This window comes from Buteo buteo, chromosome 13 (assembly GCF_964188355.1).
Source record: "Buteo buteo chromosome 13, bButBut1.hap1.1, whole genome shotgun sequence".
Taxonomy (NCBI): domain Eukaryota; kingdom Metazoa; phylum Chordata; class Aves; order Accipitriformes; family Accipitridae; genus Buteo; species Buteo buteo.
Window position 1 is genome coordinate 1,444,200 of NC_134183.1, and position 20,751 is coordinate 1,464,950.

At 44.7% G+C, this 20,751-nt stretch overlaps 1 protein-coding gene across 5 annotated transcripts in view; it reads left to right on the forward strand.

The window, feature by feature from the left end:
* RPTOR (regulatory associated protein of MTOR complex 1) overlaps positions 1–20,751 on the forward strand; it is a 162,745-nt gene that overhangs the window by 125,873 nt on the left and 16,121 nt on the right. For 4 of the 5 annotated variants that reach the window (XM_075044165.1, XM_075044167.1, XM_075044168.1 and 1 more), the window contains 6 exons: positions 1,503–1,613; positions 10,194–10,299; positions 12,667–12,781; positions 13,285–13,409; positions 14,690–14,794; positions 18,889–18,936. In XM_075044165.1, the coding sequence (XP_074900266.1) occupies positions 1,503–1,613; positions 10,194–10,299; positions 12,667–12,781; positions 13,285–13,409; positions 14,690–14,794; positions 18,889–18,936 (610 nt within the window). The remainder of the gene's footprint in view (positions 1–1,502; positions 1,614–10,193; positions 10,300–12,666; positions 12,782–13,284; positions 13,410–14,689; positions 14,795–18,888; positions 18,937–20,751) is intronic. The other variant, XM_075044166.1, reaches the window with a different exon arrangement.

Genomic DNA, 20,751 nt, shown 5'->3' on the forward strand with positions numbered 1-20,751 from the left:
AGATTCCGCTTCCTTTAACATACAAACTGGCATTCCTCTCCAGGGACTGTGAGGTGCTTCTGCACCAGAATATTCACCTTCTTTCCAGCAGCCCGTACCCACTCCACGCTTGGCAGCCCCTCTTCACTATGCACAAGGGAGGATGTGAGCCCAGACTATGAGAAGGAGGACCAAAGCTCATTACAGGTCACCCTGCTGGAAGAGCACTGATCAGTTGAGAGCTGTGAGGACCTCTGGGAAGAACAGCAGTGACTCCTCTTTTTGGCATGCAAGCAATCCAGCAAGGGTTTTGCATATATTTTAGCATTCTAAAGATAATCATCAGGTACTGGGCATTTTTCCATTTACAGAAGCATGAAGGACTGATGTGGTGCCAAGTAGAGCAATCAGTCAGATCTTAGTATGCACAAAGGATTCTGAATGTCACCTTCAGATGACTTTAGATGAGTCAAGTTGGATGAATATGGGTGAGTCCAAGCACGCTTGGACATGCTTGTGCCCATCATTTGAAGATAGAGACTATTACTTACAAATGGTCAGAGTTCTTCAGGAGTCAGCTATCTGGCAATAGTTTTGTGCCTACCTCTCCTTCTACTTCAGTGCATTTCCAAGATTTTTTCTGGTGCTGGCTCTGTGGATGGGAGGAAACTGAAAAGGCAGCAGGTGTGCTCTGCTGCCTGTACTAATCCACAAAGTGTGATGGAGGGAGGACACTGACCCTCCTTTTCTCCCTCCTGGTACTATAAAAGGGAAGGATTCTCCCATCTGAAGCAGCGGGATGTGTGCATTGTAGTCCACAGGACAAGTGGACAGCTCAGCTTTCGTGTGGTCTGACTACTGAGAAATAACTGCTCTTCATGTAAATTGGCATTTCTGCCTTTCTTTAATGAGTGATCTCACAGAAGGTTCCGGAGGTGGAGAGTCAATTCTTCTGTGTGGTTACAAGAAAAAACCAGTGAAGCCTTAGCAGGAACACCTTCACTTCTCATGGGCATGGCAGCACTAGCCTGGATCATATTTCTGAAAACATGGCTGACACCTCAGTGGATGGAGTGGTCTTTCTGTTTTCTTTTTGGATGTCTTGTGCTTTGTAACAGATATTCAATCCATATATGCCCTTGACGTGAAGCTGTGTCTGGCTGTGTTTTATCCTGAATCATCTTCACTGCTCCACTGTTTCTCATGCCAGATGCTTGGGAGACCGTGAGAAAACTCATCCTGGGACTTCACTGTGATGATACACTGATGCTTCAGCCCTGATTCATATGGTAGCCTGATTATGTCTTGTGCTGTGCAGATGAGAGAATTTGCACATTTCCAAAGAGTTAATGTAATGACAGTGATCTTAAAGCTAGATGTAAAAATTTCATATCCTTGGCAATGTGTTTGAGCTTTTTTCTGCCCGGTGATGTGTTGAAGGCAATCTGGGTATTACTGCGTATGCATCTTGCCCACGTGAATGGGAGGGACGTGGGTTAACATCCTGTTCTCTTTCTGGACAGACTACTGACGATGCTGATGATACCGTTGGACACAAAAGTTTCATTTCGGCCACAGTGCAGACGGGGTTTTGTGACTGGAGTGCGAAGTATTTTGCTCAGCCAGTCATGAAGGTAATTATTTGTTATCTCTGTGCATGCTTTCTGAATCACGGCACTGCAGGTCTTGAAAAGTATTTGTGTCCTGAGTATAGGCTAGTGGCTTTCCCTATTCTTTTTCCCTTCCTTTTCCTTTAGTCTGGGGAGGGAAACGAATGGACTTAACTTGCATCATGCTGCTCTGTGGAGCTGTGTGACCACTGTGCTTGTAAAGTAAGAGGGAAGAAGTCATCAGAGGGAGCAGAAGAGTTACAGATGGGACAGCGGTGTATTACTAGGGAAAGAGCCCAGAACAAAAGCCTTGCACCCCATGGAGCATGTTCAAGAAAGAATGTAAAACTGAGGGAAGGTTCTATAGTTGGTCTGGATCTACCTGTTTTGCACAGTTGCAGGTTGTGTTGCAGAGTTCTTTCATTGTAAATGTGCTTGTGTGTAAATTGAAAATTGCATTATAGTAATTTTTTTTTTTTTAATTTAAAAAAAATGGAATAAGGAGGGTCTTTTATTCCAGAAAGAGCTATGAGAGGCTGGAGGAGGAGAGATGCTGTTTCTTACTGACATTCTAGCTGAGTTTTCTGGCTGTGGTAATGCTAAAACAAGCAGAGAAATGGTGGAAGCTGCTGCCCTGGGTGAAGACCACATAATCCCAGTGGCAGCAGAACATACCCCCCACTTGAAGTTAGGCTTGACTCCATACTCCAGTGTGACTTCAGAGCTGTGCTTTGCTTACAGGCACTCTGTATAGATGCCTTTAACTTAAAAGGGAGAAAGTGATAGTGACTGGACATCCACATGACTACCTGGGGTAAACTTTGGAAGCATCGTTGTTGTTTTTTAAAGTTAAAAAAAAAAAGTTCTATTACGGCAAAGAATGAGGGTGGTAATAACAAATCTCCACTGAGATCTTTTTAGAAGTGAATGTGTTCTGGTAACTAAGTTGGCTCTATGTGAAGTGAGAGAGACACCTGAGCCTTGTTCTAGGAAAAAAGCAAAACAGAGCTCTTAAGAGATGGGCAAAGATCATCAGTGACTGGAAAGAGAAACTCTTGAATTCCCAGAATCTTTTAGCCAAAGATCAGGTTTCAATTTTAAGTATGAAATCAAAACAAGCAGTAAATCTCACCTTATTATAAGCAAACACGATAAGGCAAGTCTCCAGGTGCCTTGGGAGTCAAGCAGCACAAAGTGTGACAGAACTTTCAGCTTAATTTCTTGGAGGTATTGCAATTTCTGTGAATAATAACGCACAGTCTGTATTAATGCTGTTACCTGAGCAACTCCACAATGGATGTTTGTATCCAACCACTGCTATTTAAATCTTAATAATGAAGAAATTGTACATTTTATGTGCTGTCTCATCCAAGAATTGCCACTGAGCTGTCTGTCACTGTTCCTTACACTTTTTAGGCATGTTAAATTGATTGGTGATGAGGTGAGGTAATTGCCCCCAAGTTTAAGGATATCAGAAAAGTAGTTACATGGCAGCCAGTTTCTGTGTAGCTTTGATTTCTTTAGAGAATCACCAGGAGGAAAGACTAGATGGTAAAGTGATTGCCTGACACTTCCTCAGCTGCTAGTGAAATTGACTTTCTTCTGATATCATTAGCAGAATAATTCATTAGGACATACATCTGGCCTGTGGGAGTTGGTTGCTTGGTCAAGCTTTAAACCAGGGTTTTCTCTTATCAAGATGAGTTTTGGTGTCTTGATTCAAATCCAGGAGAGAGTACAAAAGGAGGAGGAGGTGGATGTTGTTCCATCTTTTAGTTCTTATTAAAAACATTTGTCTACTTTTTAAGGAAAGCTTTTCCCAGTGAAGAGGGGTGTCTTTATTAATAAAATAAATCATGGTAGACAGCCAATCAAAGGCAGGTTCAGTGAGTAGATGGGGAGTATATGTGTGTGTATGTGTGTATTGGTTTACTACTTCATGTGCATAAAATAGAGAAAATTACTTTAGGGGAGGAAATAAAAACTGTGGAGCATTCCCGTACTAACTTACAGAAGCCAGGGAGGGGGACTCATGGAAATTGAGGGCTTCCCTGCACCCCAGTGAGTCCCAGAGTGTTCAGTGTCTCACCATGAGAATGAAGGTGCTGCAGACTTACACCCCTGTGCACACCACACGTGCAGTGGTCTGTGTCTTCAGCTTTTACTAGCGTAGCAGGAGTAGTAGCATGCGTGACAGCGGTGGTCTTTTAATAGCTTCCTAAGTGTTTTTGTTTGGAAATACTCACTGACTGGGGTTGAGCTTTCTAAGCACAGACTGTCCTCAACAGCAATGTTTTAGGTAAAGTTTGAGCAAAACAAAATCTGTGTTTTCTAATAAAACAAGGAAGAGAATTGATTTCCCCATTACTTCTGTAAAGCAGCTTTAAAAGGCCAGTAGAGGGTTTCTGCAGGAAGACTTGTGTGTTATCCTGTCCTAACAGGGAATTATATGTAACTTCATAATGACAGTGGGTGGTGTGTGTGCAAGGGACAGAAAGAAGTCTCTCTATGGGAACTTGGCGTTTCTTGATTGCTGCTTGTGTGATCAGGCAGGACTGGCCATCCAGTAACTCGGGTGTTGGCTGAGTTTCTAGAGTGCTCTTTTCCTAGCATCGCTGTTCCTGCAGGAACAAGGAACAAACAGCCCTGGCTGGTGGCTGCTGTCTTTTGGGAACTTCAGCCTCATGAAAAAGGCAAAGAGTAAAGTCTACCGAGTACTGATGGAAAAAGATGATATTGGTGTTTAATTCTGACGCTTCATTTGGAGATGCTGCCCACCATCATAAACAGGGAAAGACAAGACAACTATTCCTGTAATGAATAAACATAAAATGACTGTGAGTGCATCTTAGTCATATTTAATTTATGAATTTAGTTTTGCTTCATAGACCTTGCTCTGAGAATGCTTTCACTGGAAAGATTGAGGGATTAATTTCCAGTGTAAATCACTGGCTCAGTTTCAAGCCATCATACCGAAGTTGATTTATTGATTATCTAATCAAATAAATGGAGAAAGAAAATACTGCATTGTGAATTCTCAGTGTGCCAGGAAAAACAGATACCTACTCTAGCTCTGATCTCTACAAAAGTCTTTCCTCTTCCTGAAAACTCTGGGGCAAAAGGCTGTTCTGCTAACCACAGGCGGTCTTGGACTGAGAGGCACAGGAAAGCCTTGTTGCCAGCTGTCAGGAAGCCCTGAGTCAAGGAGAGCGGGAGCCAGCATCTGTTATTTCCAGAACTGGCAGAACATGCAGGCAGGAGCTGGTAAGGATCCTGGAAGGTGAGAATTACATAAGAAATCCTTCCTGATAAATCCCTGCCTTAACTTCAGCACTGTGTCTTGGCCGTTGTTCAAAGTCCTGGTAGAGAAGCGAGCCTTCTGTGCAATTGCTGCAGCAACGTTAACCATGGAAAAACTGTATTTACTACTGGAGCAGTCTGCTGAATCTTCCCTGCTCCCTTCCAAACCCTGACTTCCATGTCGAGAGGGAGAGACAAAGTGTTAAAGAAGAAAAACTTAGTTGGCTTTTGAATGACACTGCTTGGTAGGGAGGTTTCAGAATTGTAATTGGTTTCAGTGTGAGTGGAAACTCAGAGATGTTAGGAATCGGTGGCATGTCGTGATCCTCATCGTGTAGCACTGTGTGTGACTCCCACGTACCTCTGGGAGCTTTGCTTGGAGGATAGCTGAGCAACAGCCAAAACCAGGCGCTTTTTTACTAAAATGACTTTCTGATGCTTAAATGGAAGCTGGCTGGGAGGGAGACAAAGACATGAATGATGAGGCTAAATAGTTCTTTTGAATAATAATTTCTGGTTTTCCAGCCAGCAGCAGCTGGGCTAGAGGTCATGGCTCTCTGCTACACACACATCCCAACATACTTCTGTGCTTGTTTGTCACCAGAAGCTCCCTCGTGATGTGTTCTGGGGGGTTCATATTTTCATAGATTATTACTCCCTCCTGACAAGATCATCCATACAGCTCTGTCCTGCAGGCGGATGGGCATGGGAGGAAAGGACTGCATTCTGCCTGCATGCTCTGACTCTTTCTGCTCGCTACAGTGATGGTCTAAGGGCTCGGTCAGTTAAACCTTGCCTGTTTAGCAAAAGTATGCTAGTTGCCTGCGTCACGCTTAACTGAACTGGTATAGAGCGTCTCTGCTAGGTTACAGTTGTTTGCAATGATTCTTAAGGATAAGTTGAGTTCAACAGAGTTTATTTCATTAAGGATATTTTATGTTTACTCTCCAATAACACTTTAGAAGGACCCACAGGGATTTTTTTCTGCATTATTCTTGCCGTTTTAATTCTCTCAAAGCTCCATGACCTTCCTGCAGTATTGTGCCAGGTTTCTTTCTATGCAGGCTCAGGCCCCGTTACTTTCTCTTCTTAACTTGCCTGTTCACCGAATTCCATCCAGCATCAATCAGCTTAATGATAACATTGGGACTGGTGAGACCCAGAGTCTGGACCAGAAGTGGAGCCACCTAGAGTAAGTATATAGTGCTTAGCGAGTATATTTTGGGCATTTTCAGCTGTGATCCCAGCTGGACCTGGGGGAAGCTATTGGACACACACAGATCCTGGCGGAAGCATCTTTGCAGGAACCTCCCTTACCAGTTCCAAGGTGATGACATTCACCGTCTGCAGAGCCTTTGGCACAGAGAACATGGTTGTTTGAGTCAACTGTACCAAAGCCAAGACTTTAACATACGCCCTTAGTGTTCTACTGCAAGGAGCTGGATTGCATTGTAAAGTGATGCATGGATATAACCCCTTCACAACATAGCGATCCTTTGGGTGAGCATCTGGGACTCCCCTTTGTTCACCTCTTCAGAGGACAAAGAGGAAGACAAAGATGGCAAAAAGATGATTGTGGAGGCAGAGGCTGCCCTAGAGCATACGTGAATTGCAGGTGCTGCAGGAAGATGCCCAGGCACCAAAAGTGGAACGGGCCAGGTAAAGACATCACCCCTTCTTTGCTGTCCTGGGGGAGGAAAGGCGCTTGCTGGGGGTCGTGTCCAGCTTTTAGGTTTGTCACAGTCAAGCAGCACACCAGCAGTGCAGATGCAAACACGGGAACTGAAACAAAAAGCAACTGTTTAAGTAGGATTCCATGCAGGAAAATCCAGGCAGGGCCTTTCTCTCCCCTCATCAGTTGATGCCTCACTCATGCATTGGATCTCACTAATGTACTGGGGATCTGAGGTAGTGAAATAATCTCTCCCTAATGTTTTCCTGATACGTCTACTGAGTCAGCTTTGACTACTGCCCTGCCCTGCAGTTCAGGGTATCTGCAGGAGCTGTGTGCGGTAGCAGAGGCAGGGTATGTTTGGTTTCTATGAAGAATCATGTTTGCTGACCTGGCAGAGCACAGATGAGTTATTCACCCAGCACAAGCATTGTCTCCAGAATGGTCAAAGCAATCAGAGATTACATCTAACAAGATATAGAAGGATTTTGTCATTGTCAGTTCTGCCTGGACAGTAGAGAGGAAAAGCCTTAAGTAGTGGGCTATAAAGATGCCTTTACTCTCTGCCTAAGGAAATTATAATAACCATTTTAATTCCTTTTTTAAGGACCTGCAAATGAATGCAGGGCTCAAGGATGCAGCAGAATGCTACCGTTGAAAGGAGAGTAAATGTGCTCCAGAGACTGTGCAAAAAGAAGACAAGGTTTCAGTGAGGACCAAGGACATGCACTATGTGTGTGAATACTCATGGGATGGAGCTGGGCCCTGCCTGCCGGCAGCCTAGAAAGGAGGAGGTGCAGGAACCAGCACAAGTGGATAGAGACAAGCACCTGCATCCTTCTGCACCTCGGGAAAGCGCACTGCAGTAGCCTGCTGTCCGTGAACACACGCTCCCATCGGAGAGCTTGGCCTGCACACTGCAGCCTCTTGGGGACGTCCACTGATGGGTCAGTGGTATCGCACAAGCAGCACGTTATTGCACACAGTTTTCAAAGGATCTGTATGTGCATTTTCAAAAATAAGTGTTTTGGCGTTGTTGGGGAAGAGGAGTTGTACTTGTTTTGCAATAAAATCTTGTGTTCTTGCTGCGTTCGTCATACAGGTCTTCACTTACGTTTCTGAAAGGATCTCAGGTGCGTGGGGGCTTTGGGTTGTTAGTGGTTGAACCTTTGATGGTTGGACATTGGCAGTTTATTGTCTCCAAAGCAATCAATATGTGCAGTTTAAACTTAACAAGCAGTATTGGATGTTTCTCACGAGCCAGCCTGCCAGAACTTCCCCAGAGATTTGTCATCCCATCGGTGACAAGCTATAGGCGCTGGCGATACTTCTGTCTCGGTTTCTTGCTCAGTCCCTTTTGCCATCTGCTCCTCCGCTTGCAGGTGGTAGGCAGGACACACCAGGCAAGGGGGTTTTTGAATGGAAAGGCCACTACTGCCACCAAACCCCGTTCGCTGGTGTTCAGCAGTGGCTGAGGCAGAAGCTGTCCTAGTGAGCTTGGGAGGATGGGCAGTCACTGGGTCGCGTGGGGGGGTGTTTGCTGGTCTCGATGAGCTCGGTGTGACTATCCTGGCCTGCGTTACGTGCCTTTTTGCATCACTGTTCCTGTTGACAGGGAGCCTGCACAGTCTCCCTCTTGTCAGAGTATTTCATCCTACAGTCACTCGCACTAAGCGTACTTCCAGCTGTGTCTGAGGCTTGTCTTGCCATATGCAGTCTACTGATGCTATAGTGTCTAGGGACCATACCCTGAGAGATCTCGTTATAGGAGGAATCTTTATTACAGATATCAGATGATAAAAATAACTGCCTGCTCAGCCTACTTGGAAGAGTTATTTTTCTTCAGACCTGAAAAGCCCAGCAACTCCTTTAATCTGATATTCTTTATCTGCTAGAATAAAGAGAGCTTTGCTCAACTGCATAACTGTGCATTTCTTAGTCTTAAACTGTGAAAGCCGCTGGGTGCCTGTAGGAGAATTTACCATTCTGCTCATTCCCTTCTCTTCCCCTGGCCTTTTAGGTCTTTAATTTATTCCCAGAGAAGCTGGATTTTCATTAAGGTGTAGGTGTAATCTCGCTGCTCTCAAATCTCCTTTGATGTATTTTGTCTTAGGTTTGTTTATTGCTTTACATTATTGGTCATTTGTCATTGCCTTTCTAATAGATGTTGTGTTCTTGAAAAATTGAAATAGTAGTGTGCTTTTTTTTTTTTTTTTCAGGAGGAAGGGTGGAGAGTGGGTTTCTTATTTATTTTCAAGAAGCAGAAATTCAGCTCAATAATAGTTGTTTTCCAAAGTATCGTGCATTTTGAAGATAGTTTGTATAATAGTGACAGACAATTTAAGTACTTTCTTATTCAGGGGGAAAAAGTGTGTGTCTGTGGGGAATGGAGAAGGAGTGAAAGGACTTTGTCTTTTATGTCTGCCTTCTCCAAGAGTTACTCCTTTTGGAATAGCCATCATCAAAAGAAGCTAGACTAGAGTCCTGTAGCTCAGCCCTTTAACTGACCCAAGAATGTTTCTAGAGCAGTAATGTCACTAGTCTTGGGTAATTCTTAAAGCATTAAATAAAAGACACATCATACCTAACACCTGCAGTGGTTTGGGGGATGAGATCATACGAGCTTATTCCTTCTGATCCTGTACTTTGACTAAGGGTAGGAATACCTGTGGTCTCTGCCCATCATTAGGAGCAGCACCTTGACTTCTCAAGTCCCTAGCAGGAGCTGCCAGTAGCGCTGCTGCAGAATCCCAAACTGGCCTTCTGGCTAGAGGACAGGTTTTGCAGGAAAGCCATGGAGTATGCTGAAGCCTGGAGGCTATGGGGTGTGAATAAATATTAGAAAATAGATCAGAGTGGCTGTAGAGTGCTCCAGGGCCTCTCTCCAATTTCAGGTGGAAGTCTGTATGTAATCAAACCAAGATGACATGCGGGCGTCATTTTCTTGCAACCAGTTCTGGTATGGGAAACTGAAATGGTTGCTGTTACTAGTAAATGTGATGTTTGTAACTTGAGCATCTCAGGGATCTGAAAATAAAGTAATGCCTTTTTTGGCCTGCAGTAATCTATTAGCAATGAAAGCAAGATTTTAATGTGTTCTGAGCTTTCTGTATCAAAGCTGTGTTCTCTCTTTAATCTCAAGATTGCTACGTGATGCTTTTCAGCTGAAAAGTGTTAAGCAGAGTAATCTGTATTGCACCAAAATCAGACTTGCATTGTTTAGGGAGGAGAGGAGTTACGGTGACTCTGTGTACAGTAGAAAGAGGTTCCTTACCAACCCGTCACGTGTGTCACAGCGACGGGTGATTTGAATGTGCGTGGCTCTTCAGAAACCCCATGTCATTCACTTTGGAGAAATGCCTACGACTTAAAGACAAAACAAAATACAGGACAATAAAAGGAAAGGGGAAGAGATTACAGATGATGGGGAAGATTTAGATCAGAAAGATGCTCAAGTATTTAATAACATAAGGTCCCATGAGCTCCTCTGTTTACTGCCTGAAGCTGGAGACCCTAAAGAATTTATGGCTTAGTCTAATGTGCATGTGTATGAGTGTGTGTTACAAAGGTAATTCGTGGAGTTTTGATGGTTACTGTTGTTTTGTGTTGTGAATATGTTGATATACTGAAAGATCCCAGAAGAGCATGACTTGGAGAGCCAGATTCGCAAGGAGAGAGAGTGGCGGTTTCTGCGCAATGCTCGTGTCAGGAAGCAAGCCCAGAAGATCATCCAGAAGGGTGAGTGATTTCCCTCTTGCCCATGCCGCAGGCAGCTTCCTCGAGCTCCAAGCACTGCGCTTAGTCAGGGTGCTGAACTGTAAAACCCCAATTAATAATGACCCCATGCTGACCCTCAAATTGGAAAGGTGCCTGTGCTCTCTCCCGTGTGCAGGCAAGGTGATGCTGCTGTAGGGTGTTCTGCTAATCGTCACGCACCCTTCTGTTCTCAGCTGCTGGTTTTGTTTGCCAGATCAGGGGAGTGACCACTCACAATGTCAAATATCTGCCTTCCCCTTTGAAAACTTAACTACAGCGCCGTGTTAGAAAATGATGGGGTCGGTCACAAGTGGAGCGCTCAGCCGGAGCGTAGCGTCGGGCTGGCTAACCTGTCGAGTCCAGCACGGGAGTGGAGGAGCCTAAGAGTAATGACTTCTTTGAAGGAGGAGAGAGCTTGCCACCAAAGCAGGTTTCCTCACTTACAAGAATTGACAGAGCATCCGATTTTCAATGCAAGTGTTGGCTCCCGGGCCCTCTCGGCTGTCGGGCAGCAGCTGAGCTCTTCAGCTGCGTACCCGATCACAGCCAGCACCTCCGCAAGAGCCGGAGCAGTCAGCATGAAATCGATAATTCAGAGGCCCTTACCAGATGCTATTGATTTACCATTTGGGCTTTTCCTCCCTGTCCTGTAAATTTGGGATGGGTACTGTAGGTTATGTTTTTAAAGGGATAGAAGGCAGAATATTGCAGGATGAACTTCAGAGCTGCAGTCTGGCTAAGAAGGCTCAGGCAGTGTCTGACGTGTGTCAGACACCGTTTGGACAGCCGGTCGTGGCAAACCAGCCCTGCCGAGCTGCTGGATGTGTCCTCCGCGTGCTCAGAAGACATCTCAGTGATGTCTTTCACGTTCCCCACTCCACTGAAGTCTGTAAATGATTGCTTACCCGTTATATCCCATTATATTTTTAATACTTGTATGTATAGCTTTATGTGTGCTGCTTAGACGTTTCCCTCTAACGTGCCTCAGGTTCATGTTTCATTAGTGTGTACTCTCCAGAAAGCTGATACTGCTTTTTTTTATGACTCTCTATGCCTCTGCAAGGCAGCGGTTGGGCTAGAATTCTTTTAGCGTAGGAATTTATTCGAATATAGTGGAGCCCGATGAAGTTTCCTCAGGAATTTACATACTTAAATTATTCCAGCCTTGAACGGCAGAGGCTGGGGAGTGGCATTTATGGGAGCTCTTCTTGTGGCATCCTCCTGGCAGCTTTCCCGGGGCAGAGCCGTACGGGTGGGTGGTGTTCCTCTCCTGGGATGCTCGCTGAGGCACGCGGAGTTGGAAATAACTTGCTGAATGAAGAACTGCCTAAGGCTCAGCCTCCTGCATGTACCTCATTGTCTAGAGGTTTGCTGGGCTCCGGTCAGTACAATGGGTAGCTTGATGTCGTGAAACTGCAGAATATCATAAACCAGAGTAATACAGAAATGAAACTGGAGCCCAGGAGATGGCTTGGGAGATCTTTCTGAATACAAAGGAGGGGATTTTTCATGCTTGTCTGAAGAAGTTAAATCTTTTTCTAGACAGTGTTCCTATTTGGTTGCTTGACCCGTGTGACTAAAATGCCAGTGTTTATTAAAAAAAAATGAAAATGTGAAATATTAAAAAGAATTAAAATAGACTTACAATCTTTTAATGAAGATCAGATTAAATGGATGCATTCTAAAACAAACTAGAAATCAGTAAAGGTCTCCTGGGCTTATGATTTTGTGTGATGAATTCATACTGTGCCAAAAAATTACAGTGTCAGGGGTACCAAAACTGTTTGTGAACAGCAAACTGTTCTAAAGAAAAGATGGGAAAGGTCATTAACCATCATTTTAATGTCTCCATGGAAAATACATTTTTCATTTCCAAATTAACCTAAAATTTAAAAGAACTGAAATGGAAGGTTAAATAAATAATCCACAAGCTAAAATGAAATGCTGTATTTTAAGTTGAAAAAAAAAAGTTTTCATTTCTTTATTTTGAAAAAATAATGTTGATTTTTCTGTCAAACTGGTATTTCTCTGGGCTTGGTTGTGCTTGCTTGCTATGTTCTCTTCAGTTACCAAAGTCAAGGACCCCCTGATCTGTCGTCGCACTTCTTAGTTTGTACCTTAAGACGTGTGACAATCAGCATGGAGGAGTCGGGGCTGTCAGATAACTGGGATCTGGGAAGGTTCTTGAAGGAGGAAAGCGTTTGGGGGGGGTGTCTGTTGGTGAGAACTGGGAAGAAGGAGGAGGAGAGTGGTGACACATGGCACCGGGAAGCTGGGGGGGGTCTGAGCCTCGTCCCAGGCGGGATGTTCCCAGGCGCTGAGCTGTGGCTGCCTCCTGTCCCCCCGCAGGTATTTCCCGGCTGGATGATCAGATCTTCCTCAACAGGAACCCAGGCGTCCCCTCCGTGGTGAAGTTCCACCCGTTCACGCCGTGCATTGCTGTAGCCGACAAAGACAGCATCTGGTAAGAGTTTCCCCAGGTCTCTAAAGTGCCGCTGCCCTGCCGCTGCACAGCACATGCGGACGGGTTCAGGGCAGCTCATCAAAGAGCACGTATGGATTATCATGGGGTAGCACTGCTGTATGTTGTTCCTTTTCTTTTCCCTACTCTCCTCTGTGGCCATCCTTCCCTCTTTCAGGATAGGGAGATGGGGCAGAGTCCTCCCAGAGTTCAGTGCCATAGTTGTAAGCATTGCGCTGAGTCCTTTTCTACAGGAGGTGCTGGGTTAGAGGGCTGCAAGTGAGTCCTGACAGATTTATAATAGTTACTTACAATTGGGCTTTTATCCTATTTCTTTCACAGAAGGTTGACATACATTATTAATAAAATGATGCTGAATACCAAAGGAGAAGAACAAATTGAATTGGTATCGAATGTATATAATTTTTAGTTTCAGTGTAATGAGCAGATCTCTTTACACTTGCACAGAGAACTAAGAACTGACTTGATATTTTTTCCTCCCCCAGTTTTTGGGACTGGGAGAAAGGGGAAAAGCTGGACTATTTCCACAATGGGAACCCTCGATACACCAGGATCACAGCAATGGAGTACCTGAATGGACAGGACTGCTCCTTGCTGCTGACTGCCACAGGTAAATAACACATTTTCCCACGTATGAGGGCAGGACTGGTGGACCTTTGCAGAATTCAAGTCCGTGTGAGCTGTTCTGGACCTCTTGCTCTCCCCTTTATGAATTTGGCCTAGGCTGACCCTTCCCTTCTCCTGTGGCTTGCCTGCCTGGTGTTAGCTGAGGAGGCATTTCCAGGACCAAACCTGAAAGTTGTTTATGGCAGTACTGAAATCTCTTAACTGCTTAAGTAGGTGCTGCAAAAATTTTCAAATGACTAACAAGTGCTTGCTGAAACCACTTCTATCACAGATTTATTTGTTACATCATTCCGAGTCTTCATCATTGCAAGTTCGTGGTAACCTCCTCCTATACAATACCTCAGGCAACATGATTTTATTTGGTTAAAAAGCTGCTGTCCAGAGCTGAAAAGGAAATCATGCTGCAACCAAAGTATAAGAAATCAAATTCTGTTACTTGTGCTCATTTAAGTCTAGAGCAGGCAGGGCTTATTTTAAGCACAAAACTTCTCAAACAGTTCTGAGTTTCTCTTTAGTCCACATATCTCACCCAGGGGAAACAGTTCACTAGAATGCCCTGTTGCATCACGTAAGGTGGCATGAAGAGCTCTTTCCCATTCATTGGTCTGTAAAGCTGTGAGTAAGATCTGCTTCTCTTCCAAGGAACCATTCTTAACCTGTCAGTCTAAGTGTTTTCAATAGCTTTTCAAACTTCATGCTGAAAGGTACAGGTAGGGTATAATTAGGAGAGGTGGAAGAGGAGCTGAGAGGGCCTTTAAGACATTTTCCTTTCAATTTATTGATTCTTAGCACAAAAGTTTCACAGATGGGGAACAAATTGAAAAAATACATGATGTTCTTGAAAGATTTGCTGCTGATGGGCTGGGCTTTGATTCAGCTGCTTCTGTGGGGTTGTATTTTGTATTTAGTAGCATGCTTTTGTGGCTCTCAGCACCAATAGCAAGGAGGACAGAGACAAATCCTAGAGAAAATTAATGGGTCCAAGAAATGGAGTGACATCTAATGGTCAGGTGTTATTCAAGGGAAGGAGAAAAGCTCTTCCAGAACAGTTCCCAGTAGAACAATGCTTTAGGTTTCATGGATGTAAGATTAGAGAGGAAAAACAACTCTAATAAAAAGGATTAAGTACAAGCGATATTCTCAGTTTTGGAGTTTGTATGACTATGCTGCTGCTTCTCTTCTTCCTTTGTTGTACACAAGTAATTATGAGAGTTGCATCAGCAGTGACATTGCATTGTGTTCTCTTTTGCTGTGTTCCTCAAGATGATGGTGCCATCAGAGTATGGAAGAACTTTGCAGACCTGGAAAAGAACCCAGAGATGGTCACTGCCTGGCAGGGGCTGTCAGACATGCTGCCAACTACACGAGGTGTGTTCCCACTAAGTTTTGTTGGAGGAGTGGGTAAAAATAATTTGTGATGGTAGGGTTTTTTTCTAGGGATGGGGAGCTTAAAATGGGTTTCTCAACTTCAGCCATTGGTAACATCCTTGTTCAACAGTCTCTGCCTTCTGGAATGACCTTTTGCCAGGCCTTGGTGAGGAATTACTTTTCCAGTTCTCGCAAAACAAACCAACATAACCAAAAGCCCAAACCAGCAACCTCACATACACACCAAAGAACAACCAGAGCAGCCTCTTGCTGGGGAGCAGAGGGGTACAAAGTCCTTACCATTCACAAGCTTCACAGCACCTGGCTTGCCCAAGCGTTCCTCTTAACTGTGTTCTTAAGGAGAGAACTGTAGAACAACGGTGGAACTGGGCACTGCCCTGCTCCATGCTTGTTGTGGCAGGAGGTTATTCTTCCCCTTTGGGTGGGATAGTAGCTCACATACTGCCTCTTTCCTTCTGATGGGCTGCTCAGCCTTTGCACAGCTTTGCATGTTGCACCTGTGACCTCCTTTAGCCTGAGCTCAAATTTTGGCACTTACTCTTCGCTGTTTGTTGTGGGTCAGGAGGTGGCAAGAGAATATGCAATCTAAATCTGACAGTGCAGAAGGACAGCACAGTTAGACATTGACCTGCTTTAAATGTTAGAAAAGTTGGATAGAAAAAGATGTAAAAAGGAGCACTGGCATCCAGCCATACACAGGATGAAGCCAGAAGACCAGTTTGAGTAACCCTGAAGTCTGTTTTAGGACATTAAAGGAGGTGGACGTTTCGTCCTTCCAAGACCTGGTAATGCGCTAATGCTCTAATGGTGATTCTTTGTCACTTAAATATTTTTCATCAACGGTACAAGTTTCCCAAAATGTGCAGTAGTTCAATCAGCACTTGTGGGATTGATGCAGGAATTGCTGGGTGAGGCTCCCTGGCTCGTGCTATGCAGGAGGTCAGATGAGATGACCATCATAATTCATCCTGACCTTAAAATCTGACAGTTCTCATTTCTGAGCTTATTCGGTTCATCACAGGAGACTGACACAGCTCTTTTAGCTATTACACGGCTCTTTTAGCTATTTATTGGATTTTACTAGTGCTGCCTTGTTGAGCTCATATCTGTTGTGTTTTCCTTAACACCTCATGGTTTGTCCCTGGTGTTACAGGAAAGAAGAACTGTATTTGAAGTAACTTTAGGCTCTGTGCCTCGCTGCGGTATGTGCACAAAACTGATTATAACCTGCTGGAAGTTTGCAGCCTACCGTGAAAACTGCCATGGTCAAACCCTGCTCTTTCAGAGATGTCATTAAAAGCAGGACGAAAACAGTGGTACCGCACCAAGCGGCGAAAGGCTGGATCTCCTTAGACGGAGAGGAAAGTGTCCAGTAGTGATCTCAAGTTGCCCTTTGTAGTGTCATTTGGTTGGTCTGTATTTCTTGTCAACACCAGCTTTCCTGAAAGATGTTGGTTAATGTTTACCATCCCTGGATTCAGGATCTTGCTTCCTTGGTGCTGGTAGCAGACTCACCCAAACAACTGGGAATTCCCCCAGGCTGCTCGGATCCTCGGCTTCTTGCTGCAGCAGTCGTGTTCAGGGAGGTTGCTGACAACTGTTGACTGAACTCCTTCAGGCTAATTCCATTTTCCTGCATTACTTTCCACGTGCACCTTAGCAAGGCATAGCATTTGCTGATTGTACCTTACTCTCTACAGGCCTTTAATACAGCAGAAAGGATTGTAAGCATCAATGTTTGGCATTGCAGAATAGGTTAAGAGCTGAGGCAAGAGCAGATTTTGCCAAAACAGGAGTATTGAAACTTTTAAGTCTGGTCTCTTTAAGACTGTGGGGGTTTGCCCTTTTCTATCCCTTATGGTCTTAGGAAGTCTGGGTCCTGTTGCACCTTTGGAACAATAGAATTCAGTTTGGAGGAAGAGAAGAACAGATTTCTTTGTGGAGAGAGAAATAAATATAGTCGCTTCAAAAGAGCTATGCGGATCAAGTCCCCTTGGAAATGAGACTCTCTTCAACAGTTATCTTTTGCTGCCAACAGTATAGTTGTGGTCCAGCACTGGCTCATAAAACTGAAGATGCATCTTTGAAGCTGCAGAGCTCAGGAGTTTTACTGGAGTTTGTTTGCTCCTACTATTGATTTCCTTCTCTCCTCTCCCACCTTTTTCCCCCATGTCATACTCATCTCTGAATTTAACAGTCGCCTTGACAGAAACCAGAATACTGACTTTTCTAGGCAGTTTTCCCACTTACAAAAGGAGAGAGGAATATGCAATACCTAAATACATCCTTTGGAAGGTTGGAAAGCATCCCCACGTTGTCCAAGTAATGGGAGGTCAACAATAACATGCTCAGGGGCTGCCTGAGAGGGGGGAGCAGACCAGAGTGAGACACAGAGCTTAAACTTTTGCACTCTGTAAAGGACTTGTTTGTGGTATGCAGCCTGAGGTAAGAGAAGTGAGCTGATACAGCCAAGTTAGTGTATTAAACTTGGCCCCGGTTCACTGCACTTAATAGTTGACTTGAGACTCAGGGTAGGTGAGTCTTCATTTAAACACTGGCAAACTACTATGTGGGCACCCTCTTTTTCCTGTATAGGATTTTTTCATTTTGGTCTTGTTTAGATCTGCACTCATGATGCACCAGGAAAGTCTCTTTCAATCAAAATCAGGGTATTTAAAGCAGCATTGGTACCAGGTGCTCTAGTGTAAGGCAGTGACTGGGAATCCCCAGCATGAGAGATGGAGGAGGCTGAGAAAAAGCCAAAACACCTGTTGCTAATAGCTTAATGTTTCAAAAGGTGTAGGAAAAACTAAGCATTTTTTATTGAGCAGCATAGGAAGAACATAAACCTGACGTGCTCTGAAGCTGTGATTTCACAGCAGGAGACTTTGGGAATTCTGGCAATTTCTGTAGAAAAGGATCTTTGAAGGCTGCGGGTTGTGTGAGTAGCGTGAGCTTGCAGAGCAGCACAGAGACCCATTGCCTGGTGCCTGCACGAGAGCTCGGTTTAGAGCCACCGGCTGGGTCACGCCGCCCTCAGGCTGTCTCTTACGAAAAGTGGCCACGCTCGTGCTTCTGAACAAATCTGACATGTTTTGTATTGTTTCTTTGTGACAAAGGGAAACAAGCTACGATCCCCTGGTCAGAATGGTTTTGCCCTTGAAAGCAGTACAGTTCTGGAATTTGGAAAAATACAGAAGTGTAACCAGCTGCTCCACAATTACCAAACGCCGTCTGCTCAGCTGTTCCCTCCCCAGCTCCTTGTGTGCTCTCTGCAGGTGCCTGCATTGTTTTCCCCTCTCCAGTCCAGCAAAGAGAACCAGTATATTGCTTCTAAAGGGCAAGGGCTGAAGGGCTCAGCCAGGTCTCTTCCTGAACACCTGGAGCTCCCTGTGCAAGATTTTCTAGGGTTGCCCCAAGGTGCCTCTCACTTCCCCATTTGCTGCCGTGCTCTTTTATTGCCTGGGGGTTTACAGTGGCTAGAAACTAGTCTGTGTCTGAGGCTAGCTTCCCATTTAAGAGTTGCTTAAACAGCACCCTTGATGGAGCACCCATAAATTGTTCGCACTCTCTGCGTGCTGGTTAGCTGTCTGTCACCAAAGTGTGGGGCAGAGAAGCCCCAGTACAGCAACACTCGCTGTGGGGAGCCCAGACCTTCCATGGCAGAAGCCTGGTGTTCTGTGCTTCATTTGATTTGTACAGATGCCATGAGTTATTTGGATTTCTGTCTGTCACTTCCTGATGCATTTTACTTCAGAACAGGGACCAGATCATGCAAAGGATAGTCTCCTTGTTCAAGAAGAAATGTCAAATCTGTGCTGTTGTCAGCCAGCCAGAATACTCACTTCACACATGACAAGCGCCACCGTTGATGGCTTCCCAGGGAATGCTGTGATTGAACTAGTGCCTGCTCTCTGGATGGAGGCATGTGCTGCTTTTGGTGCTTCTGCTTCTCTTTTATGTTCTTTCCTTTAATTTGAGTTGCTTTTTCTAATCCTTTTTTAAGATTTATTTTTGCTCTGGCTGACCAACCTACCCTTAGCATCAACCCCTTAATCCCTGTCTTCTCACAGGTCTGGCCCGAAGGGTTTCAATCTATCTTGACAGAAGTAAACAGGGAGGTGAGTGCTTTCTTTCCTGTTACCTATGATCAGCTGGGGTGGGAAGGACCTCCTTGTCTGCCTTCGGGTTGGTTGACTGGTTGGTTGGTTGGTTTTTTGGCATTGTTTGAATGACTGCTGTGTCCTTGTGGTTCCTGGAAAGCTTTGCTGCTTCTACTCGCCCATTCCTTGCCTTGTGTCTGTGTCTGTAACAGCCGTGAGAAATGCAGGGAGGGTGTCTGCGCTCCCTAGGTAAGCGTAGCCAACCGCTGAGAAAAAGGCCATCTTCATGTCATACTCTCTGAGCTTTCAGCAGCGAGAGGAGGTCTGGGTGGGATGTACAAGTCTCTCTTTTCTGGGAAGATTTTAAAGCATCTCTGGATGAAAGGGTTTGAATGACAGGTTCCAAACGTGAACCACTGTTAAGCTACTGTGGATTTTACTGGGGTTTATTTGTAATACACTTTTGCTATAAAGATCATGTGAAAAGGAGAACCTGATGAATCTTTCCCAGGAGGCTTAGAATAGTGGACTTTTGGCAAGGCTGTGCCTAATAAATTTTACAAATTCTCTTCTTTCACGTGGAAGGAAGGTAAATAAACTCCCCAGCCTCCATCTGTAGAAGCTAGGACTGTGCAATGTCTGCCTGGCCCCCTCCTCTGCTGCTGAGGTCTTCAGGGGAAGCAGATGGCTAATGTGTCAGGGCATCTTTGTGTGTATGCACATCCATGGATGTTAACGTTGACGTAGTCATCTTGGATTATTCATCAATTATTAATATTTGTTGACTGATAAGAGCTGAATGTGTCTGTAATGATTAATAGGACAAAGATGATTGCAGTGGTGTGTGATTCAGAGCTCTTTAGCTTGAGGTCTTTGCAAATCTCTCTCTCACTGTTCAGAGACAGAGCACTGGGATAGAAATTAGTGAAGCTGATGTGTTGCTGTTAGCTGCCTGGCTCTGCATTTCACTCAAAAATCCACTGGCAAATGGAAAGGCTAAAATTAGCAAGACTTGGCTGCAGGGAATTCCCTGCTCAGTAAACCGGGTATCCGAACAGTTTAAGGAAATACCAGCCACTCCCTTGCTGGATCAATACTGCTGATGCCAAGCAATTGCACTCTGTCCCAAGCATGCAAATAACTGTGAATCAATAAAATGCATTCACCAGCATTTTCTGGCCAGGTGTTCTCCTAGTGAAAAACGCAGCAAAAGGATTTCTTCTCTCCCACTGAAGAAGTCTTAAAAATGTATGAGGTTAGCTATTTGCTTGACAGCAAAATACATCAGCAATATTTAGGTAAAATATACTAGTTTTGTCACTAAAGCACAGAAAATCTGTTCTCATTGCCTAGGCTTCTGTGAGGAATTTTTACTGAAAGAAAGATAGGGGACTGTCTCTTCATTCTCGCATCACTGGGTGCTGGAATTACCGGGCACTGCTGTATTGTAGATCAGTGGTAAATTAGAGAAAGACCAGTGGCTTAATGGTCCAGGTCATATCAGGTCACTGTGCAAGTCAGCCTGGGAATCCCTAAAGTTCGTGTGAGCACAGAGCAGAGTCAGCATTGTGAAGGCAGCTGAGCTGGCAGGAGTCTTGAGACACGTTAGTGTGACCTTCTGCCCAGGCTGCTTCATCTCCTGCTCCATCAGAGCTCTTTTGGGGTGTCTCAGCACACCGCTGCATTACCTCCTGTCGGCATAACTGAATGTGCGATATGAAGAAGGAGACTGTGTTAATGAGAGAACATGTATCTGACCTGTGACCACCTCTATCCATCGCTGTCTCATGGGGGTTGTTGGTGCTGATATGTAAACAGCCATAATCTGTCCTA